The sequence below is a fragment of the Python bivittatus genome, unplaced genomic scaffold (genome assembly GCF_059951505.1).
Source record: "Python bivittatus isolate LINGU-HERP-01145 unplaced genomic scaffold, Pbiv_v1 ctg000480_np1212, whole genome shotgun sequence".
Taxonomy (NCBI): domain Eukaryota; kingdom Metazoa; phylum Chordata; class Lepidosauria; order Squamata; family Pythonidae; genus Python; species Python bivittatus.
The window spans coordinates 28536168-28549263 of record NW_028277075.1 but is presented as its reverse complement, the minus strand read 5'-3'; the positions used below and the strand labels follow the sequence as shown (position 1 = coordinate 28549263).

Sequence of the window (13096 nt, the reverse complement as noted above, 5' to 3'; positions counted from 1 at the left end):
ATTTTTGTTGCTCAGCTGCATAGAATAACTTGTTTTCAGGTTCATTTATAACATATTGACTCAATATATGCCTCATTTTTTTTCCTGCTTTAAGTACTACAGGGTTCATTCCAGCTAGTCCCCATTACTATCTTAGGAATTTTAAGCAAGAGAGAAAGGATATGAGCTAGCCTGAGATTTGAAATTTCTCTCATTTCTCCATGAGAATATTGTCTGCAATATTCTCAGACCAGACTGATGTGTCTGTTATATGAGCAAATGTGGAAACTCAGGATGCTAAAATGTATGATGTACTGAAATTTTGCTCTCTGAACAGTCAAGAATCTCACTTTTGTTGGTTTGTTTTTGTTTTGTCTGATACTTTGACATGCCATAAAAATGCAAATGCTGAAAGGATTATAGCAAGAAAAGTTTAGTAAACACATCAGTGGGTGGCTGAATGACAAACTTCCAGTGGAATCAGTGGTTTAGGAGTTTGAGAAGAATCTAGGTTTTACTCATCCTTATCCAGGGAAACTCACTTAAGGACACCCATTCTTTCTCGAAGGTTGGGTGAGGAGAATTAGAGGGAGTGCTCCATTTGCCTTGAGTTCCTGGACAAAAAACAGGATTTAATTCTAACTAGTAATAATAACATATAGTATAATTCTGTGCAGCATTTAAAGGGGAAATACAGAATGTCTATTGCCTTTTTTTTAAAGATAGTATCGTATTCCCTCAAACTGAGAATATATATCGAATATACAGGTAGCAGTTAGGATCTGATATGGGACTACAACATTAGGTGGTAGGGATAAGTGGAGGAGAAGCTTTTTAGCCAGAGCTGCTATTTGCAATGAAATAAAATAACACAATCCTGAAAGGGATGATTATTTTATTTTCCTGATTTTGAGATTTGCTCTTTATTCTTAAATTTTTCTTTCAGCCTGTTTTAAGTTACGTTTTGTATGCACTGGTGGGCTTAATAGGCTTTATGACCCATTATGTGCTGCCTCAGCTCCGGAAACAGCTCCCGTGGCACTGTTTTTCTCATCCATTACTGAAAACCAAGGAATATTATCAATTTGAAGTCCGCAGTAAGTAATACAATTTGCAGCAGATCATCTCTAACTAAATATTGCTTGTATTATCACTAAATATATTGAGTTTCTATAATTAAGCTGCACTTTTTAGAAAATCCTTATCTACAGTTAAATTACATGTTAGTTTTTCTTTTTGCCATAGAAACTTATTCTTATATACAAAAAAAAAAAAAAAAAGATGGTTTGGTTATTGTAGGGACTGCTCTGTTAGGGAGATGAAGGTTGAGCTTGCTAATATTCTGTACATAGTCCAGAAATATTTGATTCCATAATGTGCTCTTTGAATTCTTAGATGCCGCACATGTTATGTGGTTTGAGAAAGTTCATATATGGCTTCTTTTTGTGGAGAAGAATATAATCTATCCCTTGGTAGTCCTTAATGAGCTCAGCAGCAGTGCAAAGGCTATTGCTAGTCCAAAGAGATTAGATACAGAGTAAGTAGAAAAAGACATGCATATTTTACCTTTGTTTAATTATGCTTAGCATTTTGAAAGAAAGCATCTGTTGGGGAGCTTTGTTTCTGATTTTGTTTTCAACATCTGACTCTCCTTTCACTTCCCCATTGTTTAACCTCTCTTCACCCTCAGCACTCGAATGTTTGCTTTAGTGCCCCTCTCACAGAAGAATAGGAAGGTCTCATTCAAGCCACTGAGTTCACACCCCTCCTGAGTACAGAAATTCAAATTAAAGTAGATGGCAGATAGCAGGTTCTTCTAGAGAAAGGGAGCCCCCTGGTAATATTTTTCCACTGTGGAAGTTCTCTTACTGTTAGGAAGGGAGAGTCAAATCTCCCATTAACTCTTTCTTGCCTAAATCTTTACAAATTGTCCCACAAACTCTCAATCTATCCTTTCTCAGGTTTAGGTTTCTTCATTCATAAACCCGCCTTTCAAACACCATGTCTCTGAAATTCCAAACCTTTAGTTACTCTGCTTTCTGAAACCTACCATATTATTGGGTCAGATTGGAAATTAATATTTGTCTGACTGAATGCTACCTTTTATTTTGTCCAACTCAATGGAATATCAGAAAAATTACGTAAAAAGACTTAGAACTCTATCCATTTGCCTGTCTATCTGTCAGTGAGATGACTCTGAATCCATAACACAATGGGACCAAATCTGGTATGAAAGGACAACTTGGGCTCGATTCAGCCTGGAACTACAGAGAAACACATCCCAGGAAAAATTTCCCCAGTGCATCACAGTTCCCCACTGTGGGGAAATGGTTGGGCCAGTGGTGAGAATGTTACCAACTGCTCCATTCTTAAACCTCCCTCTTTCTTCCCATCTGCTCATATAACCCAGACTGGAGCTGCTATTAAGGGGTTGGAAAGAATTCCAGAAGCCGTGCTATGCATGCTTTCTCCACCTCTTCCTATCACTTCAGAGAGAGGCTTCAAACCCTACTTTCTACTTCTTGTTTTATAGGAATGGAGAATTTGAAGTATTAAAGAGGATTTGGTCATGGGCAGTTCTTACAGTGGAGGGAGGCAAAAAATGAATTCCCCTATTTGAGGATAGGTTGAGATAGTTTCCTCAACAAGACCTCTAATCATTTGCTTAGCTGGATAAAACTGTGTGATGGCTGGGTATGGTCCTGTTGCTCTAGCACCATCCATTTTCAGGGCTAGTTGATTTCATTCTCCAAGTATCTGTACTGGAATCAATGCTTTTAATACATTAATTATAATTAGGAGTGAGTAGTGAGCTGGTTATTTCAGCTGATGACACCAGGGTAACAACATTCAGGGTGATAAGAATGAAAAACAAGATTATGAAGAACTTCAAAAAGACCTTTCCAATTTAATAGGTAACAAAATGGCAAGTGGGGCTGATTGTAAATTACAGGTAGTCCTCGCTTAATCACCATTCATTTAGCAATGGTTCGAAGTTATGATGGCCTTGGAAAAAGCGCTTTACAACCTGTAAACCATTGCACCACCTCCCACAGTCACATGATTGTGATTTGTAACCTTTTTTATGATGGTTATTAAGCAAATCATGTCATTAAGTGAATTCAGACAAAAAAATCCATTGGGCAAGCTGGATTTGCTTAACACGCGATTCGCTTAATGATCACAGTGATTTGCTTAACGACCATTGGAAAAAGTGATCGTAAAATTGAGTCCAGTCACATGGTGACTTGCTTAACGACTGCCCCACTTAATGACCAGCTTTCTGGTCCCTATTGTAGTCGTTAAGCAAGGACTACCTGTAATGTACAGAGTTCTACACGTAAATATTGATGAGATCTGATCAATTAAAGGGCCATGGTAGATGGCTCAATAAAATTGACCCACTGGGTGTGTTCTGATTTCTGCAACTCAAAAGGGTAAAGGGACAGAACACCAAAATGGCCAGAGACTACAGCAACTCCTTTAAAAGCAGAGGTTGCAGTTTGCGGGCATTCTGGTGCTATTATACAGCCTTGTAAAGTTACACAGAGTGTAGATAAAGTGGATTGGGAGAAGCTACTTGCCTTCTCTTAATGGTATAGCTTGAGATTATTAAGTCAGACAAAATCCAGCAGGTTTGGAACAGAAGAAATAAGGATTTTTCATATTAAATCACAGAATTTGCTACTAAATTATGAGATGATAGGCACAAATTGACTTAGCTTTAAAATGGAATAAGACTAATGTATCCAAGATACAGTCTCAATGGCTACTTGTTAGGTTATGTATCTGCTACCTCCTTAGATAATCCTTTGGTCTGATCCAGCAGAGCTTTTCTTATGATGACAGGATCTTGAAGCCCTTTACCATCTCTTAACCTAATCTACTTTATTAACTGATCATTGGAATGTAATGGGAGGGAAAGAAGATTCCTATGCATCATTTTAAGAAAGGAGAAAATAAAACACTGAAGCACATGGCAGTGAAGTACTTGGCAGTGAAGTCTGATTGGATGAGTTGGTATAAAGGCATAGGTTGTTCATAGGTTGTTCATTCCAGTCGTCCAAGAAATAAATCCACCTGAATGTTTGCACTGTATTGTCTTTGAAATGTATTTATTTATTTAGTCTACATTTATTACATTTGTTTATTTAGCTTTTTCTACATACATACAACACATACAATTTAAAAACACATACAATTTATCTTTTTCTTTGGGTAAGATTAAGGCTTCACATACCCCTCGATATTGGCATGGGTATCCACAGAGGGGCAAGTGACAAAAAGCGGGTCTCGAAGTTGCAGTGCAAATTCTGTCCCTTACAGATTTGCATACTTTGTTGCAAAACAAATAGAAAACAATGGAGCTTGCATTCTGATACTAGATATATGCTTTGTCATTTTAGCATCATCATGGCCTGCTACAAATGCCTCTGGATATAGCCACATGCTAAGAACTCAAAAGAGATCCTGGGAGTTAGGAAATCTAATATACAGGACTCTTAGAAAATAAGTTGATTGAGAATAATCAACAAACTAAGCAATTAGAGAGGAGTGAGGCAAGAAGAAATTAATGGGAGAGTGAGAAAGAGAGAATTAAGCAGGAAGTTTTTTGGCTTCAGGTTGCATCTGAAATTATATTTTTCTCATTGCAGACTTGGTGCTTTAATGATTACTATAGCTGGTATGAAGTTGCTGCGCTCGTCTTTTAGCAATCCAACCTACCAGTATGTTACTATCATTTTTACAGTGCTTTTCTTTACGTTTGATTACAATCGGTTCTCAGAGACCATGCTGCTAGACTTGTTCTTCATGTCCATACTCTTCAGCAAGGTAATGTCAAATAAAGCACAGCATCACCATTCTATTCCATATCATTAAAATGAACTGGCAGGACCTGGCCTAGTGTTAACATCTCAACATCTACCAGAACAAAGGGGGAAAATGGGCTTTCTATGTAGCAGAGCCATCTTCTTGTTCAGGAACTTTTATAAAGCTCAAGCAGCCCTTTATGACACAGATTTAGTTCATATATACCAAACTCTGATTTATTTAGCCATGGTTCACTGAATAAACTACAGATGGCTGGTTTTGAGCAATACACTAAGCTATAAATTATGATTTATAAAGTACAGTGGCTGGGTTCACACAGACAACAAAGCTGAAACCAAAGTTCTTAGGTGAGCATGTCATGTGAACACAGCCAGTATTCTTCTTCAAGTGTTATTTCATTGTTTTCTGTGGGTAGTTTAGTATGATGTACGCCTTGTTGGTAATAGCTGAGAGACCAAGTAGGTTTCAGCACACAAGTTTAATAAACAAACACATAAACAGGAGTTGTTAGGCTATCCCATGTGCATTTTGTGATACTTGGGTAAATGTAGCACCTAGTCAATCTTCACTGATCTCAGAAAGCTAAGTAAAATTGGACATATTAGTTACTTGGATTACATACTTAACAGGAAATCTTATTGGCTGTAGACCAAAACTGTGAAATTAAGAAAAAAAAAGCCAGAGGAAGGCAACAGGAACTACTTCCATATTGTTGCCAAGAAAAATACATGGGCGTGTCCATGTAGTCACCAGAAGGGAAGATTGACTCAAAGGTGACTCTGCTTTTTAATTTTTTCTAGTCTTACCAATGTGAAATAAATCTTGCAATGTCATGGTATTTTTTTCCCCTCAATCTTAAAAGGGAACCCAGAAGAATTCCACTTTGTTTTGTTCTTGATAGCAATCTTTAATGGGTTTAACGGGACTTGCTTACACACAAACATGGAATGTGGTGGGTAGGTCCGTCTTGACTTTATTCTGCACATGTTTCAAGAGTATAAAATCCATGCATGATTATGCTTCTGTATTGCTGCTGCCGCTGCTTATATTTGTATATATTTTCTTCTGATTTCTTTTGTAGCTTTGGGAACTTTTTTACAAGTTGAGATTTGTGTACACTTATATTGCTCCTTGGCAAATCACATGGGGATCTGCTTTCCATGCTTTTGCCCAGCCTTTTGCTGTGCCTCGTATCCTTTTGAAATCCAAACATATTTTAATTTGATTTCCTGAAGTCTAAACCTAGTAGAGAAAATATATAGTAAGTAATTACAAAGCAAAGATGATTTTACTTGCTCATTGTTATAAGAAAAAGGGATAGGGGACTAATATCAAGCTTCATTCTACCCTGCTAATCAGGGATCTGGGTAACAATTATGGCATCCTTAACTTTACTGTCTGGTAGATTCTGCGATGCTGTTTGTCCAGGCAGTTGTGTCTGCCTTTTTTTCTACTCCATTGAACCCTTTTTTGGGAAGTGCAATATTTATCACTTCTTATGTCAGACCTGTCAAGTTCTGGGAGAGAGATTACAAGTAGGTGTTATTGAAATCATACAAGGCTTTAATGTATTGTATATTTTTAATGCATTGAAAAATAGGATATTTCTGCATGAAGTTGTTAAATTGGTTCACTCTAGAATTTAAAATAATCTTTTTAATGACTCAAAGGCACAAAAAATGTTTCTTTTCTTGATACTGACTATTCTGAATGTGTAATTTTTCAAGAAAAAACAAACTACAGAGCTTCAGATATTTCCATTTAACAAAAAACTTTTTTTAAAGGGTGGAAAAGATTTCTGAGTTTCACAGTGCAGGGGAATTAGGCTTCTGCTTTTTTCAGGTTGGCCATCCTCACTTTATCAAAATTTGATACATTTTTCTAGCAAGGCTTGCCAGAATTTAAACAACTATTATTCACTATGTTTCTCCCACTTTTTAGCAATATTTTGATTTCTTTATTCTAATGTCCTCCTAAAAATGGATTTTCAACTTAGTTCACAACAGCTATGCAACCGTAGCTGTTGCATGCCTGGGCATGGGACAGAGATGGGATTGGTTGCACTTTTGAATGATCTCTGGCAGGAATGGGACAGGGGTTGTGCATCTGTCCTTGCCTTTCTTGACATCTCGGCAGCTTTCAATACTGTGGTATCCTTTGGGATTGGCTCCATAGGTTGGGAGTGGGTGGCACAGTATTGTGCTGGTTCACTTCCTTTCTGAAGGGCCAGTACCAGTCATTGTTGATTGGGAGAGAGAGATCCTGCTCTTGGTCCCTACTTTGTGGGGTTCTGCATGGTTTGTACTCTCTCCATTCCTATTTAACTTCCATATGAAGCCATTGGGTGAGATCATCCATTGCCATAGGGTGAGGTATCATCAGTATGCTGATTATACTTAATTATATATCTCCACCCTGGGCGAATTAAGTGATGCTGTTGGTGTCTTGTCCGGGAGCCTGGAGGCTGTAGGGGTCTGGATGGGGAACAACAAGCTTCAGCTGAACCCTGGCAAGACTGAATGGCTGTGGGTTTTGGGACCTTCTGGATTAAGGATTTTACCATCTTTGGTGCTGGATGGGGTGGCACTGCCCCAAGCAAACCTGGTGTGCAATCTGGGGGCCCTTCTAGACTCAAGACTCCTACTCAAGGAGCAGGTAGCTGTTGTGGCTAGGAGGGCCTTTGGCAATTTGTGTTGTATGCTAGTTGAGCCCTTTCCTGGACCATGAGGCTCTACTCACAGTTACTCATGCCCTGGTCACCTCTAGAATAGATTACTGTAATCCGATCTACATGGGGCTGCCCTTGAAGAGTATCTGTAAGCTTCAGCTAGTACAGAATGTGACTGTGCAGACAGTTATGTGTGATCCTAGGATAGTGCACATTGGTTGCCAGTCTGCTTCTGCGTGCAATTCAAGGTGCTGGTTTTGACCTTTAAAGCCCATGGACCAGGTTATTTTGAGGGACTGCCTCTTCCTGGTTATATCTACCCATCCTATCAGGTTGAGCAAGAGGGGTATGCTGCGGGTCCTGTCTACTAAGGAGCTACATCTGGCAGGACCCAGGTGGTGTGCCTTTTCTTCTATGGCCCTTGCCCTATGGAACGTTATTCCCCCTGAGGTGAGATTGGCCCATCCATACTTGCCTTCCAGAAAGCTCTCAGGACGTGGTTTTTCCATCAACCTTGGGGTCCCATTGTGGGCCGGCAAGATGGTTGTGTGATGTTGAGTGATGGTTATCTCTCCCGCTATCTTGAGTTGTTATCTTTTTTGTTTCTCTGTTTTTACTTAGTGTTTTATGATATTTATTGTTTTTATGCATTGTAGCTGCCCAAAGGCATGCTTTGTGAGATGAGCAGCTATATAAATTTGTTCAATAAATCAATAAACAAACTTCTCTGTTTCTCTAGTCAGAAGAATAGTGATCAGTGTCCATATATGCATATGTCTCCTTTCTGAAAAAGATGGCAAGTCAAATCTGATAGGATCTGTTTTCACACCCAGAAAACATATCTGACTCAGCCTCTCTTATCAGAAAGAAGAAAAACAAATGACTGGAACTAGCAGTGTTTGTAGCACTCTTTTCAGTTCTGTAAGAGGAATGGCGTAGCAGAGAATCAAATATTTTGGAGAGTCACCAGTTGTGAAAACCCCACAGGATATACTAGCTTCTACATGAGCTTTTCCCCCTTACTTGTTTTGAGAGAAAACATGTAAAAATGAACCTTTATCTGGAAGGTAGAATGGTAGGAAAAGCGATAAAGTACCTTGTGGTGTTTCATTTCAAGGCATTTCAGGAGAACAAGTAACTCTTTTGTCTTTTTCAGCACAAAACGAGTGGACCACTCAAACACAAGACTGGCTTCTCAGCTTGACAGAAACCCAGGTAATATTGATGAAAATAGGCACATGAGGCTGTTGAGTGGATTGTGTGATGGCTCAGTTTAGTACTTTTTTTTGGTGAAAATTAAATTAACCTGAAGAAAGATAATGACATTTTTGCATCTTTGGGGTGGGGGGGAACTCTTTCTAATAGATAACTATATTGTGTATGTGTAACAGAATATACATGTTTTTATAATGTGCATTAGAATTCTGTCTTTGAGAAGTGTATTATGGAGTATAAATCTTAATAGGAGTTTTTGTTTTGTAGAGATTGTTAGCAGTTTATTTGAAATTCAATTGCAATAAATACAGGTTGTTCTTAATCATTCAGACATCTTTGCTTGTTTCATTGATCTTATCTGCAGTCTTTATCAGTTGTCTCCTTAAATAACGTGATACATACTATTCATCAACTAGTAGATGAAAATCTTTTTCTTCAGTTAAAGAACCATATTTGTCTAAGCTACAACTTCAAAGTTACAACTAGTATTTCCTGTTGCTGTGCCCTTCAATATCTATGACTATCATCTGAATAAATCTAGAGCCTTCCTTTTGATGTTCTTTTTCTCTTTTTCTAGAAAAATTGAAGTTCTGCTGCTGTCCTTATGAATTTTTTCTTTCTTTGCACATTCCCACAATCCTTATTTAAGGTGTCAGATGCATTCTAGTAACCTGTCCTCTTGGATTCCCCTTTTCAAAAAGAGTATATCCAAAGATGGGAGAAAAAATATCAAATTAACTTTTAAGCAAAGGTTAATCCTGGATGCTAGGACCTAGAGAGTACACATCTTTTATTTCTACTTTGGCTATCTTTCTATAGCACTATTGTAGAAAAAAATGGAGAAGAGAGTGCTGTGGATACTACCTTGAGTTAGTGAATGATAGGTGGTTCAACACCTGATCTTTCTCACCTTTGGGATGCCCGACCTGAAATTTTACTTTGGGCCAAGAGAACTATATTAGCACTACTAGCAGTGGAAATAATATGTCTAAAAGGCAGATGTTGATTCAGCTAAAAGCTCTTAAAGTGATAATCTATCCCAGTCTGTTTTAATACCTTGGGGTGATCTTTCAGTAGAATTATAAAATAAATTTATATTTTAGCATCAATTTAATTATATTATTTTTTCCCTTCCATGCAGGTTCTGATGACAATAACTTGAATTCAATCTTCTATGAACATTTAACTCGGTCCCTTCAGCACAGCCTGTGTGGAGACTTACTCTTGGGGCGATGGGGGAACTACAGTACTGGAGATTGCTTTATTCTTGCTTCTGACTACCTCAATGCACTTGTACACCTTATAGAGATTGGCAATGGCTTAGTCACTTTCCAGCTGAGAGGGCTTGAATTTAGAGGTAAAATCTACGTGGATGCACTTTTCATTAATCTTCCTGTACTACTTTCTGCTTCAGACTTCATAACATGCAAATTTAGTCCATTGGATTAATACACATTTTAGACTGAGGTGCTCTCTGAGTCTGGGTAAAAATAATAGAGCAGGACAGAGTTCATTTTATAATCTCAGATCACTTAATCCTTACTTTCTTCAAACACTTCAACAAAAGTTCTGTTACATGTTTTTTCATCACTGAGTTCTATTTTAGTAATTTCTGACATCTTTCCAATGAGTATAGCACTGGACTTAAAAAATCTGAGGTACGATCCAGACATCTCTGATTAAGTGAGCCATGAACTCATGGAGGTCCTTAATTACCTATCCCAGCATTTCTCATTTCTTTCCCTACTATATAACAAATACAAATCATAACTACTAAACTATTAGAGCTGTTATCATTAATGCTCCTATTTCTAAGAATTATTTTTTTTCATTTCAGGAACTTATTGTCAGCAACGAGAAGTAGAAGCTATTACTGAAGGGGTTGAAGAAGATGAAGGGTTTTGTTGCTGTGAACCTGGTCATATCCCTCATGTATTGTCTTTCAATGCTGCCTTTGGCCAGCGTTGGTTGGCTTGGGAAGTTCTAGTCACAAAGTATGTCTTGGAGGGCTACAGCATCACTGACAACAGTGCTGCTTCCATGCTTCAGGTCTTTGATCTAAGGAAAATACTCACCACATACTATGTCAAGGTACGTCTGTAAGCCAGGAATGTAGAATTGTCTTCCTCTTTACAAATGTGTAAGAAGCTGGTTTTATCCAAGCTGTTAATATCTGTGCTATCACTTGTGCCTATATATACCACTATTTTAATTATTTTCAAAAGAATAGGTGGGAATGTGCCTATGGAAAAAATCATATTGGCTAGATATGTATTGGTGAGGGAAGATGCTTTGAGGCTGAATGTGTGCATAGTCTGAACTTCAAACATAAATCTCCATCCTCCCACCCAGAGGAGCCAAAAATAATGAATACTGTGCAAACTGTTCTTCTAAATGGTTTCACATTTTGTTTGTGTAAACCATCAGATAAACTAATGCATTGGAGTATTTTCTTTTTCTCCATTTTTTTCCCTTTCCTTCACTGCTATGGTTAGGATCTGGTGAACAAACCAGCTAGGCTCAACAATTACAGAGGATGTGTTTAGTCCTTTAGTCTTTTTCTCTGTGTTTTGTAAATACTTAAAAGTTATGATCAGATGTGCATATTCCAATGCCTTTAACCTTATATCTTATAGGGTATCATCTATTATGTAATATCTTCTCCCAAGCTAGAGGAATGGTTATCAAATGAAACAATGCAGGAAGGGCTGCAGCAATGTGCAGACCAAAATTACGTTGATGTAGACCCTACATTTAATCCTAATATTGATGAGGATTATGATCATCGCCTAGCAGGGATTTCAAGAGAGAGTTTTTGTATAATTTATCTTAACTGGGTGGAATATTGCTGCTCTCAGAGAGAAAAAGTAAGTACTTTTGAATGATTAAGGAATCCTAGGAAGATATGGTGTCTTACCTCTCAAACAGTATCTAAATCCTGAAAAATAATGCATATTAAAATGTGAAAACATACATTGAGGAAGTAATTGTGCATTTGGTTAAGAAAAACTTTTTTATTTAAGGTATTTAAACTGCCCAGAGTAAATTTAAAAATGTCCCATTGTTCTAGTGAATAATGCAGCAGTCATCCACAAGCATAAAAAGGCTACTAATTTCACAGTTGGAAACAGTATCAGAGGCATAGTAACTTCAGAATACATTACATATAAACCAACTTTGAAATGGGGGGCAAATATATTTTAACTAGACACTGTTTAAGATTCTGTGGAAAGGAAGATCATTGAGAAAGCCTTCTCCATTCTTCTGACACAGAGACTTGTGATAAAGGTATGATACAGGTTAAATACCAATTTATTAGAAAGCAAATCCATTGGATTGCTCTTAGCGATCCTTATTAGCTGCCTGTCCCACGGATTACCTTACCTGCCTTTTTTCTGGGAAGGTGAGCACACTTTCAAATAAGCATGGGCTGCAACCACCAACCTTTTTTTTCCATTTTCTAAGAATATCTAAGTGCCTAAATGAATTTTGACCTAAAAGTAATTATGTCAGGCAGAGCAAGAAGGCTGGGAAATAGAAAAAAGAGGTAACCATTGCCAACATATTGCCTACCTATGTACCAAAGAAAAGATGGTTTTCCAGCATTCTGCTTACAAATAGGGCCAGTATTTCTCTGGAAAACCCACAAGGTGAGCATGTTCTTCCAAAGGTCATACTCAGAAAAGTATTGTTTTTAAAATTTGAAAATTCATTTGACTATCATAACTTGGCTTTGATACATTCATGAAGGATAGATTCAAGCTGATATCCTTCACATATTTCTGGAAATCTGCTTTATGTACTAATTATTAATTATATGAATGCTTCTTTTGTTTGTTCCAATATGCTGCCACTTCAGTTATGAACCTTGCATAATTTTATAAACCTTGGTACGCCTATTATCACTTACTAAGCTTGGTTTTCAAAACTGAAATGCCACAAGCCCTACAGCTTTTTTCAGAGAGAAAGCATTTGCCACCTTGAACAACACTGATGCCTATATCAAGCTGAAGATATCAGCATAGATTATTGATCTATGAGACTACTAGTTAGATAAAGGCCAAATAAATTAATACAAAAGTGAAGATACATTGAGTAGGTTTTCCATATAGGTGCTCTCCTAACATTCATTTAAGTAGGAGTTTTTGCAGAGAGATTATGTTGGTCTGTGACTGTAATGAAAATTTGATTTGATTTGATTTGATTTGATCTGTAGAGAGGAGGCCTTCACATGCACAGCTATAGATATTCATGCTATATGTGGAGATGTCAGGAATGTGCAACATTGGGTGTTGAACTACTTGGTAGGGTCCCACTTACATGTTGGCTTAAAGTATTTGTATTACATCTGAAGAGAATTTACTGCTACCAAGAATCTCAGAAAGTATGCATCCCATACTG

At 37.5% G+C, this 13096-nt stretch overlaps 1 protein-coding gene across 8 annotated transcripts in view; it reads left to right on the top strand.

Moving 5' to 3' along the window:
- PCNX1 (pecanex 1) overlaps positions 1-13096 on the top strand; it is a 113289-nt gene that overhangs the window by 80437 nt on the left and 19756 nt on the right. For all 8 annotated transcript variants that reach the window (XM_088145579.1, XM_088145572.1, XM_088145578.1 and 5 more), the window contains 9 exons: positions 926-1076; positions 1375-1516; positions 4635-4812; positions 5894-6002; positions 6218-6347; positions 8637-8695; positions 9837-10052; positions 10533-10786; positions 11332-11562. In XM_088145579.1, the coding sequence (XP_088001705.1) occupies positions 926-1076; positions 1375-1516; positions 4635-4812; positions 5894-6002; positions 6218-6347; positions 8637-8695; positions 9837-10052; positions 10533-10786; positions 11332-11562 (1470 nt within the window). The remainder of the gene's footprint in view (positions 1-925; positions 1077-1374; positions 1517-4634; positions 4813-5893; positions 6003-6217; positions 6348-8636; positions 8696-9836; positions 10053-10532; positions 10787-11331; positions 11563-13096) is intronic.